The sequence below is a fragment of the Oncorhynchus kisutch genome, linkage group LG12, assembly GCF_002021735.2.
Source record: "Oncorhynchus kisutch isolate 150728-3 linkage group LG12, Okis_V2, whole genome shotgun sequence".
NCBI lineage: Eukaryota > Metazoa > Chordata > Actinopteri > Salmoniformes > Salmonidae > Oncorhynchus > Oncorhynchus kisutch.
Window position 1 is genome coordinate 55,573,028 of NC_034185.2, and position 22,918 is coordinate 55,595,945.

The 22,918-nt window shown below is 44.2% G+C and overlaps 2 protein-coding genes across 3 annotated transcripts in view; one reads left to right on the top strand and one right to left on the bottom strand.

Annotated features, from left to right (window-relative positions):
* The first annotated feature begins 3,072 nt into the window (after positions 1-3,072).
* Positions 3,073-5,685, top strand: LOC109901289 (high mobility group protein B2-like). The gene is made up of 5 exons (XM_020497337.2): positions 3,073-3,199; positions 3,989-4,150; positions 4,322-4,473; positions 4,567-4,741; positions 4,858-5,685. Exons 2-5 carry the CDS (start codon positions 4,001-4,003, stop codon positions 5,023-5,025), a joined length of 645 nt encoding a protein of 214 aa, XP_020352926.2. The 5' UTR covers positions 3,073-3,199; positions 3,989-4,000; the 3' UTR covers positions 5,026-5,685.
* Positions 5,686-6,720: 1,035 nt separating this feature from the next.
* LOC109901288 (N-acetylgalactosaminyltransferase 7-like) overlaps positions 6,721-22,918 on the bottom strand; it is a 31,414-nt gene continuing 15,216 nt past the window's right edge. The window contains exons 3-12 of one of the 2 annotated variants that reach the window (XM_020497335.2): positions 18,385-18,551; positions 15,522-15,652; positions 15,235-15,314; positions 14,383-14,565; positions 13,431-13,548; positions 13,058-13,180; positions 12,296-12,514; positions 10,434-10,532; positions 10,220-10,348; positions 6,721-8,336 (exon numbers count right to left, since the gene is read on the bottom strand). In XM_020497335.2, coding sequence (XP_020352924.1) covers positions 8,199-8,336; positions 10,220-10,348; positions 10,434-10,532; positions 12,296-12,514; positions 13,058-13,180; positions 13,431-13,548; positions 14,383-14,565; positions 15,235-15,314; positions 15,522-15,652; positions 18,385-18,551 — 1,387 coding nt within the window. In that variant the 3' untranslated portion in view covers positions 6,721-8,198. Of the gene's footprint in view, positions 8,337-10,219; positions 10,349-10,433; positions 10,533-12,295; positions 12,515-13,057; positions 13,181-13,430; positions 13,549-14,382; positions 14,566-14,686; positions 14,870-15,234; positions 15,315-15,521; positions 15,653-18,384; positions 18,552-22,918 lie in introns of both variants that reach the window. The other variant, XM_020497336.2, reaches the window with a different exon arrangement.

Genomic DNA, 22,918 nt, shown 5'->3' on the forward strand with positions numbered 1-22,918 from the left:
CCTACTATGTCATAAGCATACTACTATGTTGGTGCTATGGAATGAGAATCATTTTTTTTACTGTACTGGGAGATCCTTGGACCTTCTAGAAATCTTCCTCTCCAAGTGCAGCTGCTATGGCGGCATTCAACATAGTGGCAACATGGACGCTCAGCCTCATTGACACTTGAGCAGCTGAGGCCTGCAGGAGAAAAGGCACTCACAATAAATCTTGACATACAACCCCAACAACTCTGTTTACTTTTTCTCCTCCTGACACACTTAAACCGGTTTGAGCTGAACTGCTCCAGTTCTGCTGAGGCCCTGGCTGTGAGAAAGCAAAACAGAACAGGAGGAATGAAGCAGGGTTGTGACTTGATGGAGTACAGCTACGACCGGAAGTAACTTTTCAAAAGCATAACCGGTTAGCAGAGCATTATAGCTAACCTCTAACCCTTTTTCTAACCTTTCCTAAATCCCCCTAACCTGCTACCTTAATTCTCCTGACCTGCTGAATAAATTCTCCTAACCTGCTACGAAAAAAGTCACTTCAGGTTGTAATTGTATAGGCTACCACCTAGTTTCTACCATGAAGCAGCCTGACTGACAGAACAACAGTAAAGACGGCTGAAAATAGTTAATGCTAGCAACAAAGTGGGCCCTTTTAATTTTTCAAGAGAAGTGCCATTGGTTTGTTTTAGGCTTACACTCTTACAAAAAGAGTTCCAAAAGGGTTATTTGGCTGTCCCCATAGGAGAACCCTTTCTGGTTCCAGGTAGAACTATTTGGGGTTATATGTAGAACCCTCTGTGTAAAGGGTTCTACATGGAACTCAAAAGGGATCTAACTGGAACCAAAAAGGGTTCTTCAAAGGGTTCTCCTATGGGGACAGCCAAAGAACATGTTTAGGTTCTAGGTAGCACCTTTTTTCTAAGAGTGTAGAGCAAGGAGAAGTTCTCCATAAATGATTTAGACATTGGACTACTACTTGAATGTAGTAAATCTAGAAAGCTGACCACAACAATTGACCACCAAGCTCGAGCTCGCCACACACCTGGACTAATTAGTTATAAAATGGGTACATTTATTGCTGATGCATCAAAATAGCTCAGGTATGTTGCCTAATAGGTCTATCTGAAATTGCAGCTAAGGACATGGGGACAGTAGCTAGCAAACACACATTGATTATGTGATAATGTACATCAATTTGTGAGAATAAACATACTTGTCTGTAGTATTGATTGCTGCACTGATTGATTAGGGGAAAATTATCATGCTGGCTGCAACCTGGTCTCAGAGCATTACGTATTATTCTGTACCCTCTATTTGGTATGATATGTTTTACATTCGTATGTATTAATTTGTGGATGTCCATCACCCATTTTGTATGATATGTTACACGTTACAATTCATATTATATTTAACAAATGCAAACGTACAATATGTTACGAATTTGGGAAATGAATATGTGAAACATACAATATGTTATGAATTAGCGAAGCATATGATATGCTATGCATTCTAGCTAGGTGGCAAGGTGGCTAATGTTAGCTAGTTGGCCGACGTTAGCTAAGCTAGGGGTTAGGGTTTCGTTTAGGAGTTAGGTTAAAGTTAGGGTTAGCTAAAAGGGTTTTAAGGTTAGGTTTGGGGGAAGGGTTAGCTAACATTCTAAGTTGTTACAATGTAGCTAAAAAGTAGTACATAGTTGAAAAGTTGCTAATTAGCTAAAATGCTGATGTTATCCATGATGAGATTCGAACTCACAACCTTTTGTGAGTTGCTAGACTTTCGCATTATACTCTACCCATTTTTGCCCGTAAGCAAAACATGTGCTTATGTAAGCAAATCAAAAGAAACATCATACTAATTTGAGTAATCCGGATTTACATGTACTATGTTACGTCTAGTCTATGAGACCAGGCTGCAACAATAGGCTAGGCTAGGCTATAGGCTTAACTAGGCTACATAAAGCTACTACTCGGCCAATATTGCAATGATATCCTGATTTAAGACTGTTGGAAAACAAAAGCTTCAGTCGCGTGGCGTGGCTTTACATCGCTACAGTGTCTGCGGCTCGGTAGTACAACACAAAGCTTGGGAGCACATTGGGGTCGCATCTCCACGCAGCTGACAGCTGTTCCCCTGCTAGCCTTTGTGCTCTTGTTCTACGGTTATGGTGGAGCTTGCTTTTACATTTCTTCCGGATTTACATGTACTATGTTACGTCTAGTCTATGAGACCAGGCTGCAACAATAGGCTAGGCTAGGCTATAGGCTTAACTAGGCTACATAAAGCTACTACTCGGCCAATATTGCAATGATATCCTGATTTAAGACTGTTGGAAAACAAAAGCTTCAGTCGCGTGGCGTGGCTTTACATCGCTACAGTGTCTGCGGCTCGGTAGTACAACACAAAGCTTGGGAGCACATTGGGGTCGCATCTCCACGCAGCTGACAGCTGTTCCCCTGCTAGCCTTTGTGCTCTTGTTCTACGGTTATGGTGGAGCTTGCTTTTACATTTCTGACTGGCTAGATGGACACTTGCACATGGAAACATTTGAGCATTTATAAGAGCTCAGGCAAAACGTATCAATGGCTGTGTGGGGTCTTTCTGTAGTAACGTTGTAACACTGTCTGAAATATTGAAAACGTTTTACACCTTTACATTAATACATAGATTTTGCGTTTTTATTTTCACCAATAACTGTTAATTTCTATTGTTTCCTAAATTATCTGACAGGCTAGCAGTGGCAACGGATCCTGTTAATATGATCCTTGGGTCGTCACTACCAGCCCCATTGCAGTTAACATTTTAAATAGTTACGGTAGGTTAATAGGTAAGGTTTAAGGTTAAGGTAGGGACGTCCCAATGATCTTGGTGGGAACGGGCATTCAACACACAACCAACCCCCTTCAAAGCTTTTAGGCTTTTGGCGCCGTCTATTTTAAATCCCCTCTCCGGCCAATCACATGAGTTTGCCATTGAGCCGCCACAGACAACCATGATAGTCTCAAAATATAGACCTTCAGCCAATCCAAACACCGTTCATGCCCTGGGTCCCAGATTCAAATTGAAATACGTAATTTCAGCCAACCGTATATGACAAGCGGGAGGAGCTCTAAAAACATTTAATCAAGTTTGTGCGAACTGTCTCCCACTCACAAAACAGTGCGAAGGACTTTACATTGGCACTCATTGTATTTGTGTGGCTGGATAATAGGTGAGTAAGAGAACTTCTACGCCTTTCAAATCTTTCGTGATTTTCTACATGTAAAGTTTGTTTTTGGAATGCTTTTCAGTAAGCATTTGAGACAAAACCTCTCAAATGCTTACTGAAGAATATATGTTGTAAACTTATTTTACTCAACTAAGCCAGCGAAGTTGTGAAGCGCGCGCTGTGATTCAGTTGCTATTTAGCTGGCTAACTTGATGCCTTAACACATTTTTAAATAATGTATTGTTCTGGTCGTAGCCAAGAATGTTCAGTATGATAAGGAACATTTTGAAAATGTTTTCCGCCCAGAAAATACTTTTTGGGTACTTCTTTCAGACATAACATGCTAACATCGTGCTAGGTAGTTGGCGATGTTGCACGATGCATTCCATACTTGCTGCCATTGAGCTAGCCTAGCTAGCGTCGTTCCTAGACTAACTTTGATCAGCCTTGCAGAAATGGTTTAGGTAACCTTTCGGTGTTTATTTATGACTAACGGGTATCCTTCTGATGATCAATTTATCAACGAATAAATGATTTGATCCTACTTATTGCATTTTTTGGGAGACTTGGTTTAGGCGGGAAACAAAATGGAGGGACGCTTATTGTCCTAGCCTTGTAGCCACAATGAAGCAGGAACTCAATCGGATTAGCGCGGTTTCGCGTCCTTGGGCTGTCCGTGGAGTGGTTTGTGGCTCGTTTACTCGGTGGTGGCATCCGAATACATAACTTTAACGTTATTTATATATTTTGAGATTTTATTAAATTTTTTGCTTATTTTTTTCCCTTTTTCAGAATATAGCAGCCATGCCGGGTAAAGATCCTAATAAGCCGAAGGGAAAGACTTCTTCCTATGCGTTCTTTGTTGCGACGTGCCGGGAAGAACACAAGAAAAAACACCCAGGAACTTCAGTGAACTTTTCCGAGTTCTCAAAGAAATGCTCAGAGAGGTGGAGGGTAAGTTCTGAGCGGCCGCCATGTAAAAGTTGTTTTTTCCGGGGGGCAAGGGGCGGGGCAAAGCGTGATGACGAAACAGTTAGCAAATCAATGTATCAAATGGTGGGGATTTGTCCGCAACATGGATGCTTCAATGAGTGGTGTGACTAATTAAGTTTTTCCCTTTTCCAGACCATGTCTGCAAAAGAGAAGGTGAAGTTTGAGGACATGGCCAAGGGTGACAAAGTCCGTTATGACAAGGACATGAAGGGTTATGTGCCCCCCAAGGGATCTAAGGCAGCAGGAAAGAGAAAGAAGGACCCCAATGCCCCCAAGAGGCCACCGTAAGTACTCCACTTATACAACTGTATCGATTTCTGTAGCGTTCTGTTCCGATTTTGGAACTAAATGTGTTCTCAACATTCTATCCCCGATAGTTCTGCATTTTTCGTGTTCTGTGCTGAACACCGTGGAAGAATCAAGGCTGATAACCCAGGCATGGGCATTGGAGACATCGCCAAGCAGCTGGGTCTGCTGTGGGGCAAGCAGACTCCCAAAGACAAGCAGCCACACGAAGCAAAGGCCGCCAAGCTGAAGGAGAAGTATGAGAAGGTAAGGTCCACTCCAGAACCACTTCAACTGTCACTTATCATTACCGACTAGAACCGTTGTAGGAGACAGGTCACACAAATCAAGTCCATTTTTGTTAACTGAATTGTTTGTTGTAGGATGTTGCTGCCTACAAGGCTAAGGGAGGCGCAGGTGCAACTGCTAAGAGTGGCCCTGGCAGGCCAGCTGTTGGCAAGAAGGCAGCGCCCATGGATGATGATGACGATGATGATGATGAAGAGGAGGATGATGACGAGGAAGAGGATGATGACGAGGATGACGACTAAACTGCCTGGAAACTTGAGCTGGAGTATTTGCAAAACAATGTGAACCTTACAATGTACCATTTATAGCATTTTGGATTTTTCAGAACATGTACAGTGATGTGCAATGGCTGCAATAATGCATACAGGGGTCATATTGTGCTGTCTTGTAAATGAACAGCTCTTATTCTCAAAGCACTGCTTGTTTTGTCTTTGGATGGTGGCATGTTCTTTTCCGCCCTATATTGATATCGTTTCCACTGCCGTTTTTTAAGAAATGCAAGGAAAAATGTGTAGACGTTTGCGACCCATTTTTAATGTGGAGTTTCAGTGTAGAATGATTTCTTTTTTATAATAAAAATTTGTTTTGTATATTATGATTAACTTCCTTGCCTTGTTGATGACAAGTTTAGATTAGAGATGTGATTAGACAACTAGTCCAATTCAGAATTATTTTTTCCCCTTCTCCACGCCCCACTAACTGGTCTTTTAGATCTGATCATTTAAAAGCCCACATGGTACAAAATCTGAATTGGCTGTGTAAAAGTAGCCAAATGTACTCCATGTTGGTTAGCTACTAGTTAAGGTAGTGACCTATTAAATTGCACTAAAACTTCAATGGTATAGCTTACTACTTAGGCAATTCATGAAGTATACTGAAGAAAATAAATGCAACATGTTGGGTTTCATGAGCATTTCTCTACCACCCAGTGAAGGAGCATTTCTCCTTTGCCTAGATAATCCATCCACCTGTCATGTGGCATATTAAGCCAATTAAACAATTCATTAAAGGCCGCTCAAATGTGCAGTTTGTCAACACGATGCCACAAAGTTGGGAGTGCAGTTGGGCATTCCTGTCAGCATACCAAGTCTAGCAACCCCTCAAAGTTCACTTCTCTACACTGGGAAAGGGGTTTGCTGATGTCATGGGTAGGCATAAGCTAGACAATGAACTGTATCAACGGTAATTTGAATGCACAGATAACGTGATAAGATCAAGGCCCATTATCGTGCCATGTTTCAACATGATGCAAGGATCTGTCCCAGTTCTTCCATGGCCTGCATACTCCCATCTCTGAAAAATCACAATACTGACTGGTTTTCTGATCCATGCCCTTAAGGTATACTGACCAACTGATGCATATCTGTACTCCCAGTCATGAAATGCATTTATATTGAGTTTTACCTGTATTTAGCTAGGCAGGTCAGTTAAAAGAAATTCTTATTTTCAATGATGGCCTAGGAACAGTGGGTTAACTGCCTGTTCAGGGGCAGAACGACAGATTTTTACCACAACAGCTCGGGGATTCGGTTACCTGCCGCCCGATCAGACTAGCTCGCTGTAAGGTTGACTTTCACCTTTGGTTGTAGACCTTGTGGTTACCAGCTAACAAGTCAATAGGGCACAGATGGTCTGAGGGAAATGTATGTCTCAAATCTACTGCAGTTGGAGTGGTTGACATATGGCCAGACAGGGTTGAGGCATTTTCTTTTGGATAGATAACATACAAATGAGACCATGTTAATCTGGGGGATTTAGCTATAGACATTGGATTTCGTGTAATCAGACCTGAACACAAGGTTGAAGGTTCAAAAGATACATGACTACCATAGGCCTATCGCTGCAATTGAGCACAATAAAAAAGGCCCCTATTATGCAACTTGGAGAAATACACATTTCTCTATAAAATTGTAATTTCAAAGGAAAAGGGGCAAACGTCATTGGTAAAAAGGTTCAATTTATTGCCATGAGTACAGTTTGAGCCAATCTTTTTTTATAAGTTAGATATGTACACCTTCATACAAGGCTCACTGCATAGTGCTATGTTTTTAGAAATAAAACTATTTACATGATAAAAAATGCATACATATCACATCATACCCCAAAGAAAACACATTTTCATAATTTTGCTTTGAACAAATTGGTTGCTTTGCAGTCATCATTCAACATTAACATACCAAGCTGGAAATATATTTTAAAAAACAATAAAAACAAACCCTTTCTTTATATAGCCATTTGAAATTCACCAGTTAGAGCCAACATGTTAAATTCAAGCTTTTGGAATTTCACTGTGCCTAGGACCAACATCATTGAAGTAGTAAGTCCTTTCAAAACATCCAGTGTTCATTCTTAACCATGATACATGAGTGGACTTATCCATCTAGCCTGGTCCCAGATCGGTTTGTGCTTTCTTGCCAATTAAACACCTATGGGTCATTGTACAAACAGATCTGAGACCAAGTTTTCAAAAACATAGTATTCTTAAAACCCTAGCTAGTGGGCAGTTTATTACACGACTACTAGAAGTGGTTTTGAATTGTTGAATGTTCAATTCTGCACATTGATTAATCAATCCTCCACCAATGTTTTTTTTAAGTTAGAAAAATTCTCAGACCCCTGAGTAATAGCCCAAAGACCCCAATAAGATGTAAAAACCGAGAGAAGAGAGCCAGAACATGTAAACATCTACAACTGAAAAAATGTCCATTATCCAAGTGTGTGTAGGGAGGAGTATCTTCCGTGGGACATGGTTGAGAGAGCATAGTATCCCCTATATAGTGCATTGCTTTTGACCAGGGCCCATAGGCAGGGCCGTCATTTCAGCTAAACCTACACAATTTAAACTAAAAAGATATTTGGAGACAGCGAAAACAAGCAAAATTGACTCATTATCACCTTAGTTGTAGCTTCATTCCCCAGTCAATAAGGGACTTACCTTTCTACAAACATGTCATACAGCAAGTAGCTGCTAAGCACTAGCTCGGCACCAGGATTAAAAATGAGTTAAGTTCCACGTGAAGTCAAAAGTGCAGTTTCATAGCCATCTACAGCAATCTTCTACCTCCGCACTGTTTTAAGACAAAAGCTGCCTCAGATCAATGTGCTCTATCCCACCCGTCTTTGACCCGCTCGGAGGCCTGCCAGCTATTCCCTCTTAACTGCATTTGCCATTTAATGGGGATTGGAATGACTTTAGTAGCCCATTTTAAAATAGTTGGTGTATGTTGACTGCCATACACAATTGACGCCCCTGCCCATAGGGCTCTGGAAGTAGTGCACTATATATGGAAATAGTGTGCCATTTTGGACGTACACAACCTCTCAATGCAGCAGACAGTTGAAGCGCAGTGTTCGATGCCCTATCCTGTCGAGTGAGTTCCAGTTGGAGTAAAATACCCTCTGTGGGGCCGTAGCTTTAAACCGCTACAATATTGTTCATCTCCCACTTTTGTGTGCTTTTGCTGGTGTCACAGTCTGCGATGAAGACCTTGTGGAGGATGTCCGACCGGTCCAGGCACCTCCCCGTGGGGATGTGGGTGAACCTGTGGAGGTCCTGGGAGGGAAATGAAACAGTGAGTTCACTTACACTACATATACCCTCACACATACATGCTAATAAGCTATGTTCAGCAGTACCATCTTAAGCTGTAGCGTGATAGGAAAAAAACTCATAATACTGTATTGGTAACAAGGACGGATTCTCTTTCCAACTGTTTTCCACATCTTATGAAGCAATCATATATTGAAACAATGGCACCAATCTAACAAGGTTCTTATATATGAAGTTAGATGCAGCTGCATCTACTCTGGACCCTGATCTCTCTTTTGAAGAACATATCAAGACCATTTCGAGGACAGCTTTTTTCCATCTACGTAACATTGCAAAAATCAGAAACTTTCTGTCCAAAAATGATGCAGAAAAATTAATCCATGCTTTTGTCACTTCTAGGTTAGACTACTGCAATGCTCTATTTTCCGGCTACCCGGATAAAGCACTAAATAAACTTCAGTTAGTGCTAAATACGGCTGCTAGAATCCTGACTAGAACCAAAAAATTTGATCATATTACTCCAGTGCTAGCCTCTCTACACTGGCTTCCTGTCAAAGCAAGGGCTGATTTCAAGGTTTTACTGCTAACCTACAAAGCATTACATGGGCTTGCTCCTACCTATCTCTCTGATTTGGTCCTGCCGTACATACCTACACGTACGCTACGGTCACAAGACGCAGGCCTCCTAATTGTCCCTAGAATTTCTAAGCAAACAGCTGGAGGCAGGGCTTTCTCCTATAGAGCTCCATTTTTATGGAACGGTCTGCCTACCCATGTCAGAGACGCAAACTCGGTCTCAACCTTTAAGTCTTTACTGAAGACTCATCTCTTCAGTGGGTCATATGATTGAGTGTAGTCTGGCCCAGGAGTGGGAAGGTGAACGGAAAGGCTCTGGAGCAACGAACCGCCCTTGCTGTCTCTGCCTGGCCGGTTCCCCTCTTTCCACTGGGATTCTCTGCCTCTAACCCTATTACAGGGGCTGAGTCACTGGCTTGCTGGGGCTCTCTCATGCCGTCCCTGGAGGGGGTGCGTCACCTGAGTGGGTTGATTCACTGTTGTGGTCATCCTGTCTGGGTTGGCGCCCCCCCCCCTTGGGTTGTGCCGTGGCGGAGATCTTTGTGGGCTATACTCAGCCTTGTCTCAGGATGGTAAGTTGGTGGTTGAAGATATCCCTCTAGTGGTGTGGGGGCTGTGCTTTGGCAAAGTGGGTGGGGTTATATCCTTCCTGTTTGGCCCTGTCCGGGGGTGTCCTCGGATGGGGCCACAGTGTCTCCTGACCCCTCCTGTCTCAGCCTCCAGTATTTATGCTGCAGTAGTTTATGTGTCGGGGGGCTGGGGTCAGTTTGTTATATCTGGAGTACTTCTCCTGTCCTATTCGGTGTCCTGTGTGAATCTAAGTGTGCGTTCTAATTCTCTCCTTCTCTCTTTCTTTCTCTCTCTCGGAGGACCTGAGCCCTAGGACCATGCCCCAGGACTACCTGACATGATGACTCCTTGCTGTCCCCAGTCCACCTGGCCATGCTGCTGCTCCAGTTTCAACTTCCACCTGACTGTGCTGCTGCTCTAGTTTCAACTGTTCTGCCTTATTATTATTCGACCATGCTGGTCATTTATGAACATTTGAACATCTTGGCCATGTTCTGTTATAATCTCCACCCGGCACAGCCAGAAGAGGACTGGCCACCCCACATAGCCTGGTTCCTCTCTAGGTTTCTTCCTAGGTATTGGCCTTTCTAGGGAGTTTTTCCTAGCCACCGTGCTTCTACACCTGCATTGCTTGCTGTTTGGGGTTTTAGGCTGGGTTTCTGTACAGCACTTTGAGATATCAGCTGATGTACGAAGGGCTATATAAATAAATTTGATTTGATTTGATTTGATTTGCATACCTTGAAGTATCTCCACTCGGTGTTCTCGTTCATGTTACAGTGTGTAACGATCACCGCCGACCCGTCTGGTCCTTTCGTCAAACACTGGTCATACTGCATGAGCTGGTTGGCTTCATTTATCCTGAAAAGCTACAAGAGGTGATTTATCAGTAAATGAGGAATAATGTTTAGGAATAAATCAAGTCTATAATCCTAAATGACAGAGTTTTCTGACCTGGTTCCCACCCATTCTGTGACAGGGTCCAATCTCCACGTTGCCTCCGTTGGTGTGGCCCATACTGTCAATGCAGTAGCTGGTCTCATATCCACGGACCTAGAACAAAGCAATAATGTTCACTATACATTCCAAATGCACATACGTGTGTGTATATGTAGTGTATGGGAACACCCCTTCAAATGAGTGGATTTGACTTTCAGCCACACCTGATGCTGACAGGTGTATCAAATCGTGCACACTGCCATGCATTCTCCATAGCCAAATATTGGCAGTAGAATGGCCTTCCTGAAGAGCTCAGTGACTTTCAACATGGCACCGTTATAGGATGCCACCTTTCCAACAAGTCAGTTAGTCAAATTTCTGCCCTGCTAGAGCTTCTCCGGTCAATTGTAAGTACTTTTATTTATATTGATTTTTTGTTGTACTTTTAACCAGATTTTTCCCCCCAATTTCATGATAGTCAATTGGTAGTTACAGTCTTGTCCCATTGCTGCATCTCCCCTACGGGCTCGGGAGAGGTGAAGGTCGAGAGCCATGCGTCCTCCGAAACAAGACCCAGCCAAGCCACACTGCTTCTTGACACACTGCTCGCTTAACCCGGAAGCCAGTCGCACCAATGTGTCAGAGGAAACACTTTCCAGCTGGCGATCAAAGTCAGCTTGCAGGTACCTGGCCCGCCACAAGGATTCTTTAGAGCGCGATGGGACAAGGAAATCCTGCCGGCCAAACCCACCCCTAACCCGGACGACACTGGGCCAATTGTGCGCTGCCTCATGGGTCTCCCAGTCACGGCCGGGTGTGACAACTTGGGATCGAACCCGGGTCTGTAGTGACGCCTTAGGCCGCTGCGACACTCGAGAGGCCAACTGTAAGTGCTGTTATTGTGAAGTGGAAACGTCTAGGAGCAACAACGCCTCAGCAGCGAAGTGGTAGGCCAAACAAGCTCACAGAACGGGACCGGCGAGTTGCAACGCTATGGAGTTCCAAACTGCCTCTGGAAGTAACGTCAGCACAATAACTGTTTGTCGGGATTTTCATGAAATGGGTTTCCATGGCCGAGCAGCAACACACAAGTCTAAGATCACCATGCGCAATGCCAAGCGTCGGCTGGAGTGGTATAAAGCTCGCCCCATTGGACTCTGGAACAGAGGAAACACGTTTTCTGGAGCCATGAATCAGGCTTCACCATCTGACAGTCCAACAGACAAAATCTAGGTTTGGCAGATGCCAGGAGAACACTACCTGCCTAAATGCAGTGCCAACTCTCAAGTTTGGTGGAGGAGGTATAATGGTCTGGGGCTGTTTTTCATCGTTTGGGCTAGGCCCATTAGTCCCAGTAAAGGGAAATCTTAACGCTACAGCATACAACATTCTAGATGGTTCTGTGTTTCCAACTTCGTAGCAACAGTTTTGGGAAGGCCCTTTCCTGTTTCAACATGACAGTGCACAAATTGAGGTACATACAGAAATCTTTTTTCGAGATCGATGTGGAAGACCTTCACTGGCCTGCACAGAGCCCTAACCTCAACCCCGTCAAACATCTTTGGGATGAATTGGAACGCCAACTGCAAGCCAGGCCTAATCACCCACCCTCACTAATGCTCGTGGCTGAAGGGAAGCAAGTCACCGCAGCAACGTTCCAACATCTAGTGGAAAGCCTTCCCAGAAGAGTGGAGGCTGTTATAGCAGGGGACAAACTCCACTAAATGGCCATGATATTGGAATGAGATGTTCAACAAGCAGGTATCCACATACTGTCCGCTACATGACCAAAAGTAACACACTACTCTCCAACAGATGCATACTATTGTGTAGTATGAATAAACTAAAAACTAAATATGGACAATACTTTAGCCTACCTCTCCCCACTCCACATTTTTGGGAGGCAGTGGGTAGTTCATGGGGATGTCATAGGCAATTTCTTCCATGAACCACTTGAAGCTCTTGCACCGGTGCTCCTCTCTGAACTTCTTGAGCTGGCTGATGTCCCCGTAGGCCAGGGTGAGGGTCTCCGGCCGGCTTGCGTAGAAGTAGTCCTTGTAGTCGTCCCACCAAACCTCCACCACACGCACATAGTTCTGTGAGCAGGGAGGATCAGAATAAAACACCAATTATTAGTTTCCATGAAGGACAACACCCCTTGAAGGACATCAGTCAGTCAATCTATATGCTACTTCTCATACGGTGTTTTTCCGTAAGATTGCTGATGTTTTATGATACAATACAGATGACCGATACATATGATGATATCTATATAATTAATCCACTACTGACCATTTGATAAACGGCTGTAGGCCTACATGATCTGTGCTTAGCACAGTATATCATTCAATTTAGTCACACCTGTAGACATTTGAAACTGGCTGAACCATATTAGTTTACAAGGCTGAATCCAAGTAAATAAGCAGATGGTGCCAGGTCAGCTCAAAGGAGCCAAGAAAAGCTGCCAGGGATTTGCCAGAGTGGGCTAGCCTGGTCCCAGATCTGTTTGTGTTGTCCTGCCAACTCTTACAGTCATTGTGACAATCACCATAGGAGTTGGAAAGAGATTGAAAGCAGATCTGGGAGCAGGCTAAGAGGGGCAGCCTGGGTGCTTAGTTTGACAGACTTGGCACACTGACCTTAAGTGTGGGCGAGGAGCCAACGTGGGCAGGGGGTGGGTTGCCCTGCCAGCCCTGTAGGCGGTAGATATGGCCCACGCGGGAGCACGGCACAAAGAGCAGCTGGCCACCACACTGCCAGATCTGGGATCAGATCAGGACAATAGAACATGCTGAAGTTACACAGATGGTACATAGAAAGCTGAAAATACAATAGTATACTAGTACAATAGAGAGACAACATAGTTGAAATTCACAGCAAATAAATAACAGCTACTAATCATTATGCATGATTAGTAACAGTATCAATACAGGACCAAACAATAGCCCAAGTATTTTATTATATGACATTTTTCATAGATGATTGAGAGCTTTAGGTGGTCTTAGTGTTTACCTTATAGGATATCTCAAAGTTCTCCCCTCCCCAGATCTGCAGTCCTGGGTCATAGAGGCCCAGCTCAAAGAAGAAGTCCCTCTCAATGGCAAACAGACCCCCAGCCATGGCAGGAGACCTGAGAAAGGCCCAAAACTACATTACCCACAATCCACAGGAGTCTCATCCAGAGAGAGGGACAAGAGCTAAAATGTAGTAGGGAAGAAGGTGGATACATGATGAAATAGGGAGAAACATAAGCATTATGACAAAAAGAGTGAACAAGAACATTGACCCAAAGAGTGCTCCCAAACAATCCTTAATGTCAAATGACCAAATATCATGCTAGCCATCGAAGGTAACACATTACTGACTTATCTTCTCAAACAATAGAATAACGTGGTAGGATACATGATAGTATACCGAGTTGTGGAGAAGACAGAAGAGATTATTTGTGAGGAAATCACACCAAGAAAAACTGAGAATGCAGTACATTAGTGAGAGATTTCAAAGAGTTTAATTTCAAAGACTTAAGCGTTGATTTCTAAAGGCACAAGCAGTGGCATCTGTCAAAATTCCTTCCAGGTATCAGAGACTGCTAGCATTCAGGGTTCAGACAAATTGATACTTTTAAATTGGTCTAGGCCATAGGCGTTTCCTCAAGAGCATGAAATTTGGCACTAGAGCAAGTTAGAGAAATTAATAAACCACATTGAGTGCTACAGTTGGTAATTAATGGGTATTACATAGCTTTCTGATTATTGTTACATCTACAGATCACTATATGAGGTAGCACTTGTGTTTCATAGTCGGCATACAGTTATACACTATAGAGAAGTGCCAAGCAGTAGTATGAGCAAGCCAAGGCCAAGCAAATAGTACTGCACATGCAGACAGCATATTGTATACTCTAGTGCCTCGGAGGTTGATGTTGCAAGCAGGGTAGATTTTTTTTTTAGTGCCGATAAATTACCGATAGGGCTCAGTTTTAGTTAATCTCTTCTCCTTCTCCCTGCTAGTGAGGGGCACACGCTTCCAGAGCATGCTCCAGTCCCATGCTCCGCGGGCAAAGCCATCCTCGTCCCCTCCCCCTTGTGGGTCAACTCGGAATGTCTGGCCTTCTATGGAGTCTATGAGAGGGACCGTGCACACCGTTCTGGGTAGGGACAGCCGGTGGGGAGATGGAGGGTGGGTTTCATGCATCACACACACACACACACAGGGGGGAAACAAACATCTGGGTTTTAGATGGGCATGGATGGTAGCAGGATGTTTACCGATAAGGCTCGGTCTTATGCTTTCGCTTAGCCTTCTCCCTGCTGGAGAGAGGCACTCTCTTCCACAGCAGGCTCCAGTCCCAGGCTCCCCGGGCCAGCCCGTCCTCATCACCACCTTGCTGGGGCTCTATGGTATAATCACTGCCGTCTATATAATCTATCAGAGGTACAGTGCATACCGTTCTGGAAACAGGCAATGAGAATACACACACACACACACAATGTTACAGTGTGGCAGACAACTTCACTAAATGGATATTAATTACTGATCAATATTTAGCATAGATAAACAGTTTTGCATATTCAGCATGGATGGATACACCCATCTATACATTTTCAATACAATTATCTGCACATGAATTAGGTTGTATATACGTCAATGTATATCACTAGTTATGCTGTGACATAATACAGAGATGTTTCTGGTAGAGGATTCATGACCTGCACCGTTCATCGATGGATCAGAACATTTTTCATTATTACAGTAGAACAAGTCATCATATATGAAGTAGAAATATTCAAAAATCACAGCTGCAGACCACTCATACCTGTCCTTGGATATGGGGGCCACCAGAGGGGCGTACCAGTTGGCAGCAACTTCACAGTGAGCGTCTAAATAGATAAGAACCTATAGACGACAGGACACACACAGTGGCCAAACACGTCAGACACTGGAGAGAACAGTTGCTTGACATAGGAGTTGTTGCCATTCCATACCTTTCCATCTATATGGATGTCAATCTATATTAGTGGCTCCAGATCAATCCATTTATTCCCCCCCTTTGTCTCATCCACACACAGTAAGTGTAGAGGTGATGGATTAGCTGTGACCTACCTGTCCCAGGGTGGCTACATGGGCTCCTATACTCCTAGCCTGGATGAGGCCCTCTCGCTTCTCATTGCGGTGCAGTTTGACCAGGCCGTTCCACTGCTTAATGTACTCTTCTAGTCTCTCCTTCAGGTGCACTGGAGACCGACAGGGACAGTGAGATTAAACCTACTGTTAGTGTCGGTAGTCAATCTCCTGTTCACACAGCAAAGACCTTGAAGTCGTCAGCCCTGTTAAAATACTCTAAACCAGAAGGTTTGTTTGACACTGAATGTGGGGCGGCAGGGTAGCCTAGTGGTTAGAGCGTTGGACTAGTAACCGGAAGGTTGCAAGTTCAAATCCCCAAGCTGACAAGGTACAAATCTGTTGTTCTGCCCCTGAACAGGCAGTTAACCCACTGTTCATTGGCTGTCATTGAAAATGCCTAGTTAAATAAAGTTAAATGTCAGTGTGTTGCTAAGTTTATGGTCTAGATTCCAATGTTAGCTAGCTAGTGGTGCTAATGTTGTTATTTTGCAGAAAGCCCTTGGGTTATAGAGAATTAATTTAGCACGAGCTAAATGACAAACAAACAATTAAATTAATTCTCTAGAGCTAGCTAGCTCTGTTTCGTTAGCTAGCTAACGTTAGCATATTTGCAAGCTAGTGCAACATACATCTGTTGCTGACAGGTGTATAAAATTGAGCATAAAGCCATGCTGAAAAGCTCAGTGAATTTCAATGTGGCACTATCATAGGATGTCACCTTTCCAACAAGTCAGTTCAAATTTCTGCCTTGCTAGAGCTGTCCTGGTCAACTGTAGGTTCTGTTATTGTGAAATGGAAACGTATAGGAGTAACAGCGGCTCAGCCGCAAAGTGGTAGGCCACAAAAGCTCACAGAACGGGACCGCAGTGCTGAAGTGAGTAAAAATAGTCTGTCTTCAGTTGCAACACTCACTACTGAGTTCCAAACAGAAATGTTTAGTCGAGATCGTTGTGGAAGAACTTGACTGGCCTGCACAGAGCCCTGACCTCAATCCCATCAAACACCTTTGGGACGAATTGGAATGCTGACTGCAAGCCAGGCCTAATTACCCAACATCAGTGCCCGACTTAACTAATAATGCTCGTGGCTGAATGGAAGCAAGTCCCCGCAGCAATGTTCAAGTGGAAAGCCTTCCCAGAAGAGTGGAGGTTGTTATTGCAGCAATGTGGGGGGACCAACTCCATATTAATACCCATGTTTTTGGAATGAGACGTTCGACGAGCAGGTGTCTATACTTTTGGTAATGTAGTGTAGCTAGCTAAGGACACAATCCATTGTGATTTCCTTATGTCAATATTTGCTCCAGTGGTTAGCAGGAAATATTTAGTGTTGTGTGCATTGAGTCTGTGCACTTAGCTAGCTAACATCCCATAGCCTACATTGCATATGAAGTGTGACTGGCTCATGACATTCAACTGTGGCTGTACGGAGAAAACGCCCTCTTCCCATCTTTGTTGTCACTCCTGTTCTCTCTCCCACGTGGGGGTTTGTGCTCTCTGATTGGCTCAAAGTCAAGTTGTTGTCCACTGACGAGAATTGCAATTCTACAAGTAAAAACGGCAGGTTCGTCGCTACCGGGTCGGCACGAAGCAGGTAACGCTTTTGTTGTAGTAAGAAAAGGCACGGCCTACCACTGTGATAAGTACCTATCAGCAGCAAGACGGTTTCATGCTTTAACTATAAAGAGATTTCTGTATTGACCCCAGAATAATATTTTATAAACCATAACCTTGAGTTTAATTCCATAACATCAGAGGTGCAACGACGATGAGCCCCTGGCATTGCTATATATTGCTTGGGGTCTGTGAGTTAGTCACAACCTTTATAATTACTTGTGTAATGTCTGTGGCTGCCTGCTGTAGAACAAAATGTGCAACAACTGATGTGAAACCTGAACAATAACATGGCATCTTTCTCCTTCAAAACCTTGTTTCCAATGGCCAGACTATAGCTTTATTGGCAATGAAGTGCTTGTGATGGCATGCAGATGGTTTGGAACACTGTAACAGGCTTTGGTAATAGCAATCAGTAGCAGGCTGCATGCTTAATGAGATGAATTCTCTGAGCTCTTGATGTTCTCATGAAGTCAGTGTCCATTACCCATCTTTTGGTGTTGTGGTGCCCCCGCTTCAAGGGAATTACTCAGCCAGCTTTTCACAATGGTGGACTAGGCTCTCACAGTTCTACATCTGAATGGTGGACTAGGCACTCACTGTACAACTGAATGGTGTTCCATTGCTTGGGCAGGGCCTCACAATGCAAGACTAAGGGAGACACTGGGGGTGAAAGGCTGTTCCACTCCAATGCTTTTCATAGCCAGTGATAATTTAGCATGACAATGGCAAAGTGTTGTTGCAGAGCGCTGATTCAATTGCTGGGCGTTTTACTTGGTAATTGGAGTGGGGGTCCCCTGCTAACAGCCAACTGTAGTCATCTACTAGCCTAGCTGAAACAAAGCAGGGTGCTCTTAACCTTAAACCAAGAATTTACATGTTATGCACTAAGGCTTGTATCTGAGGAAATGTACAAGTACAGCAGTGAAGCACTGATACACTGCAGCAGAGTGATGTCATGAAGCCTTCTAGTCTAACCTGATTGGCTAATTCAAAATGGAACAAACATTTCCATGCAAGTCATTTCGCAGACACTCTTATCCAGAGCGACTTAGTGCATTGATCTTAAGGTAGCTAGGTGGGACAACCACATATCACAGTAAGTACATCAATAAAGTAGCTGTCAGCAAAGTCAGAGCTAGTAAGGGGGCGAGCGTTAGTTCATAAGACAATATTGGTACAAAGACAAAACCCTGTGTTGTAATTACTAGTACTCAAACCAATGCTACCTTTGTTGCTGAAGTCGTCGATCATGACGATCTCGGCCAGGTATCGTCTGGGCGTTCTCTTGATGACGCTGTGGACCGTCCTCATCAGGGTGGACCAGCCCTCATTGTGAAATACGATGATGACACTGGACGTCAACAGGTTGTCGTCATAGTGCCAGTACTTACACCTACAGTAGGAGGAGGAGAATAATTAAAATGGCTGTAGGCATACATACTGTACATGTAGTGAATAACAGGGAATATTTACATAGCTTAGGCTACGTTCAGAAGCTAGAAAGTAACATCTTTTGACCAAGTTTGGGGTGGCAGGGTAGTAGTCGTCAGCCCTGTTAAAATACTCTAAACCAGAAGGTTTGTTTGACACTGAATGTGGGTCGGCAGGGTAGCCTAGTGGTTAGAGCGTTGGACTAGTAACTGGAAGGTTGCAAGTTCAAACCCCCGAGCTGACAAGGTACAAATCTGTCTTTCTGCCCCTGAACAGGCAGTTAACCTAGGCCGTCATTGAAAACAAGAATTTGTTCTTAACTGACTTGCCTAGTTAAATAAAGGTTAAATGAAAGTATAGCATTTCATACATTTAGAAAATACTGCTTTGGAGTGATATAGGACTGCACACACACAAAAAAAAGGGGGCCAAAAGGTGCAACAGATTCCACTATGCAATCTGAAGATATCAGAATAGACACAGCCCTGCCTAGCTTAGCTTCACCAGCAATTGCTGCTAGCTAGATCCATTCCAAAACATGATAGCCCTAAGCTCAGCTGCCTAGCTCTTTCTCCTTTGTGTCTACCCAGAGCTCTGGGGGTTGTGACAGGCCTCTGTCACAACCCCCAATCCCCTCCCCCCTCCACAGGCAGACCATCTGTGAGGCAGGAAAGCAGCCCTGCTTTGTGTGGTTTCCTCTGGCAGAGTGCGCTGTGTGTGTGTGTGTCCTGGACTCCACTTCCTCATTCTCAGCGTACTCACTCACTATAGGTCTCTGCTGCTCTTCTACTGCAAAAACAACAGTACTCACTACTTCCCATTGCCACATGCCATGCCTACGTATAAGCTTCAAGCCAGCCAATTGCCCTACAACTAGCCATCCAACTGCCCGGTTAATACAGCGGAGTGTGTGAGAGAGCGAGAGGCCGGGCCAGACACTGGTGTGGCATACTGAGGGTCTATTTTTAGCCTTGGTTTGAGCCCTTGTCGCTAGCAAAGCAATCTGCCTCGGCGACGCTGAAAGGAAAATACGGAGCATCGAGGCGTCTGAGGTCACTTGACCCAAGAATTGTGAGCGTTATCATCAGTGATATGCGGAATTCAGGACGGAGTAAGCAGTAAGAGGTTGGTCAGGTCTGGGCTGAACTGAAAACAGTTTGCAGCACAGCAGATCTAGAGTATCGGGGAGGGGTTGTTAAGGCTTAGAGACTGAACTGAGAACAGTTTATAGAGCATCTCTGGGAGGTTTCATTTATGGTGAATCACACAGGTCTGCCTACCTGTTTAGGATGATTATAACATTTGGCATATAAAATGTTCTCTTTCTAAGAAACACCTGGCTGGGTTGTGTGCATTGTGACACGTGTATGTTTTGGATGTGTTTTGCATTGCAAATTTTAATCCTTGTGTTAGTGTGTGTGTGTTGCTCACATCGCATCTCCCCTGCAGTAACATGTGGAACAGCTCCTGTTCTGGCCTGTCCTCCTGGTTGTCACCCACCAACACTCAGATAAACACCTCAGATTACGGTCCTGTTTGACCAAACCTTTATAACCTGAGAGCTCACAGCTCCATTAAGGGAAAATGTCTTTCAGCCTCCCTAGGCCTGAAAACAGATAAAGATCCCCATGCACCTCCTCACGTCACTCACTTTTACAGGGAGGTTTTGGACTGCCACTTCATTATGACCTGCACAAAAAAAGCTTCAACAGTAAATAAAAGGCTAGGAAAGGCCAAAAGAGGGCGGCACTAAAGAGGGAGGCACTAAAGACAGACGGGTAGCGTCTCAAATGGCACCCTATTCCCTATATAGTACACTACTTTTAAAAGGACCCATAGGGCTCTGGTCAAAAGTCGTGCACTATATAGGGAATAGGGTGCCACCTAAGAAGTCTCCCTGGAGAGGCTTATAGAAAGTTGTGAAAGAAAAGATTAGAGGGGGATCTTCTACTGAACTGGGATTCAGTGCTCTTACCATCCCCAACCCATCTCCATGTTTAACAGCGTAACAAATGGCTTATCCTTCAGCTACAGTATGCTGGCTTGTGTTTTGAGTTGAGGCGTCAATAAGTTCGAAGGGCAGGGGAGGAAAGCATTAGTCATATCAGCTTCTTGTAAACACCGTGCAATAGTCTACACATAGCGTAAGCTCTATGGCTGTATTCAAATCTACTGCATTTGAGAACAATTTTGAAGTTGCTGCACTTAATTTCATGAATATTCACCAGGACTATGGGTAATTTGCTCTGACAGTGTGGAGTATTTTCTGGAGAGAAAAAAAAAAGTCCAACAGGGATCCATTGGAGAACAGCGGTTAGCCTAGATGAGTTTCCACGAAAGCCTCGCTCATTCCCATCTGAAACGACACAAATAGAAGCATATCCAGTGATGGTCTTGGACCTGATGTTAATTAACTCAAGGGAGCGGACACACAGGGAAGGTCTGTTCCAGAGACTTTAGTTCTCAGCATGACAACACACTACTCTTGGTAAAAGGTCATGAATTTCTCCACATGGCATTACATTTGCAAAACTTCCATACGGATTTTGCAAGCATTTCGCCAACTCATCTCGTGGACAGACGACGTAAACATAAATGACGCAAAATTTAGCTAAGATTACTAGCCAACATATCAGTCAGGATGCAGACTGGAGGCTTGAAGAGTGATCGTTGTGTGTGGAAACATTCATCACGCGTCCATAAAGACAACAGTTCTCTCTATGCCGAGCTCTACGGAGGGGAAGACAAGAGCAACACTAATGAATAACACTGGTGCCTTAACTCAGTCTGTGGAGGTTACTTGTCGCTCTAGGGGCTCCATGTGAGTTTCAGTACGTGTGTGTGCGCGCCTGACAAATAGTATAGGAAGGAGAGAGCTAAAACAAGTGTATGCTCGTGTGTGTAGAGGGAAAGAGGGTCCTGTGCTGAGCGAAGGTCAGTCATCTTCCTGCCTATAAAACACCGCCGCAGCCTTGAAGTGAAGCGCCTCGCAGAAATCTTAAATGGAGACTGTTTCACCACATTTCTGCTGACAGGATCCCTCCAGGCTAGGCAGGTCTAACGCAGTGACCCTCCCAGAGAAACACTAATGTATGACAGATCGCTACTAGCCTACCTCAACCACACACATGAAGCCTGGAACACGTAGGCCACAGCCAAGTCACACGTAAAGTACCACACGCATCCTAAATAAACAGGCCTATGCTCTGTCAACAGAAAAGTTATGAAAACCACAGCACTAAACTATTAAGTGTTTAAAGTCGTGATTTAAGGAGGAGGCTAACGGTGTAATGTCAATGTTTTCATAAGGCTTACACATATCTTAAGTGTTGTACTGCTAGTGTCATGTGTGGATATTGGACACATTCAGATTTTGCAGAAACATGATATGAACTGTTCAGCGCGGAAAAGACTGAGGCTTAACCGGTTTACTAGTTACACCAGGCTGAGAACTAGTCCCATCTGTAGACCTACGGCCGTGCCTCGGGACTAGTCTAATTGATACAGGCTCGCGCTTCATCAGAGAGTTGTTTTTGTTTACTCACACAGCATCTGGAGGAGGGCAGCTGAGCCAGAGCTGTGGTGAAAATGCTGAACATCCTTGGCTTCTTCCCACCGTGTTATGGGACTGGGGCCAAGCATGCACATATAGGCAACACAACTCAGCCCCTCTGCAGAGGTTAGAATGTCTAACGTTATCTGCCATGAAACTCAAGAGTTCCTTTCACTGAATTATAGTCTTACCCAATGTCCTGAACGGGGCTAAAATTAAGTGTAATGGACAAGGCTGCTCAATAGTGACTGCATTGGGCCATCTTGTGGCCAAACCCGGAACTACAGATCCTGTGTTGAGACGATTCACATCCTGATTGCACAACTAAAGTACAACCAATCCACCTCAGCCACCTGGGTTTTCTGTAATCAAACACAGATTAAGCTAAATAAATATTGACAAATGATCAGGAACATCGATTAAAAGGCTATTACTATTTACATTTTTATGTAACCTTTACTTAACTAGGCAAGTCAGTTAAGAACAAATTCTTATTTACAATGACGACCTACACCGGCCAAACCTGGACGACGCTGGGCCAATTGTGCGTCGCCCTATCGGACTACCAACTACGGCCGGTTGTGATACAGCCTGGATTCGACCCAGACCGTCTGTAGTGACGCCTCTAGCACAGAGATGCAGTGCCTTAGACCGCTGCGCCACTCGGGAGTCCCCCTAATGGAGTGAGTGACACCTTTGCCTACATCTGCTGTGCACCGATCCACAGAAAGGCGTGAATAGCAGTGTGCCAATCAGGACCGTCTTTGTATATAGCA

Bases quoted from the DNA above. Each gene is read 5' to 3' on its own strand.
- LOC109901289 (XM_020497337.2), top strand. From the start codon at position 4,001: ATGCCGGGTAAAGATCCTAATAAGCCGAAGGGAAAGACTTCTTCCTAT. The intron at 4,151-4,321 runs GTAAGTTCTGAG...TCCCTTTTCCAG, and splicing joins AATGCTCAGAGAGGTGGAGG to ACCATGTCTGCAAAAGAGAA. The intron at 4,742-4,857 runs GTAAGGTCCACT...TGTTTGTTGTAG, and splicing joins TGAAGGAGAAGTATGAGAAG to GATGTTGCTGCCTACAAGGC.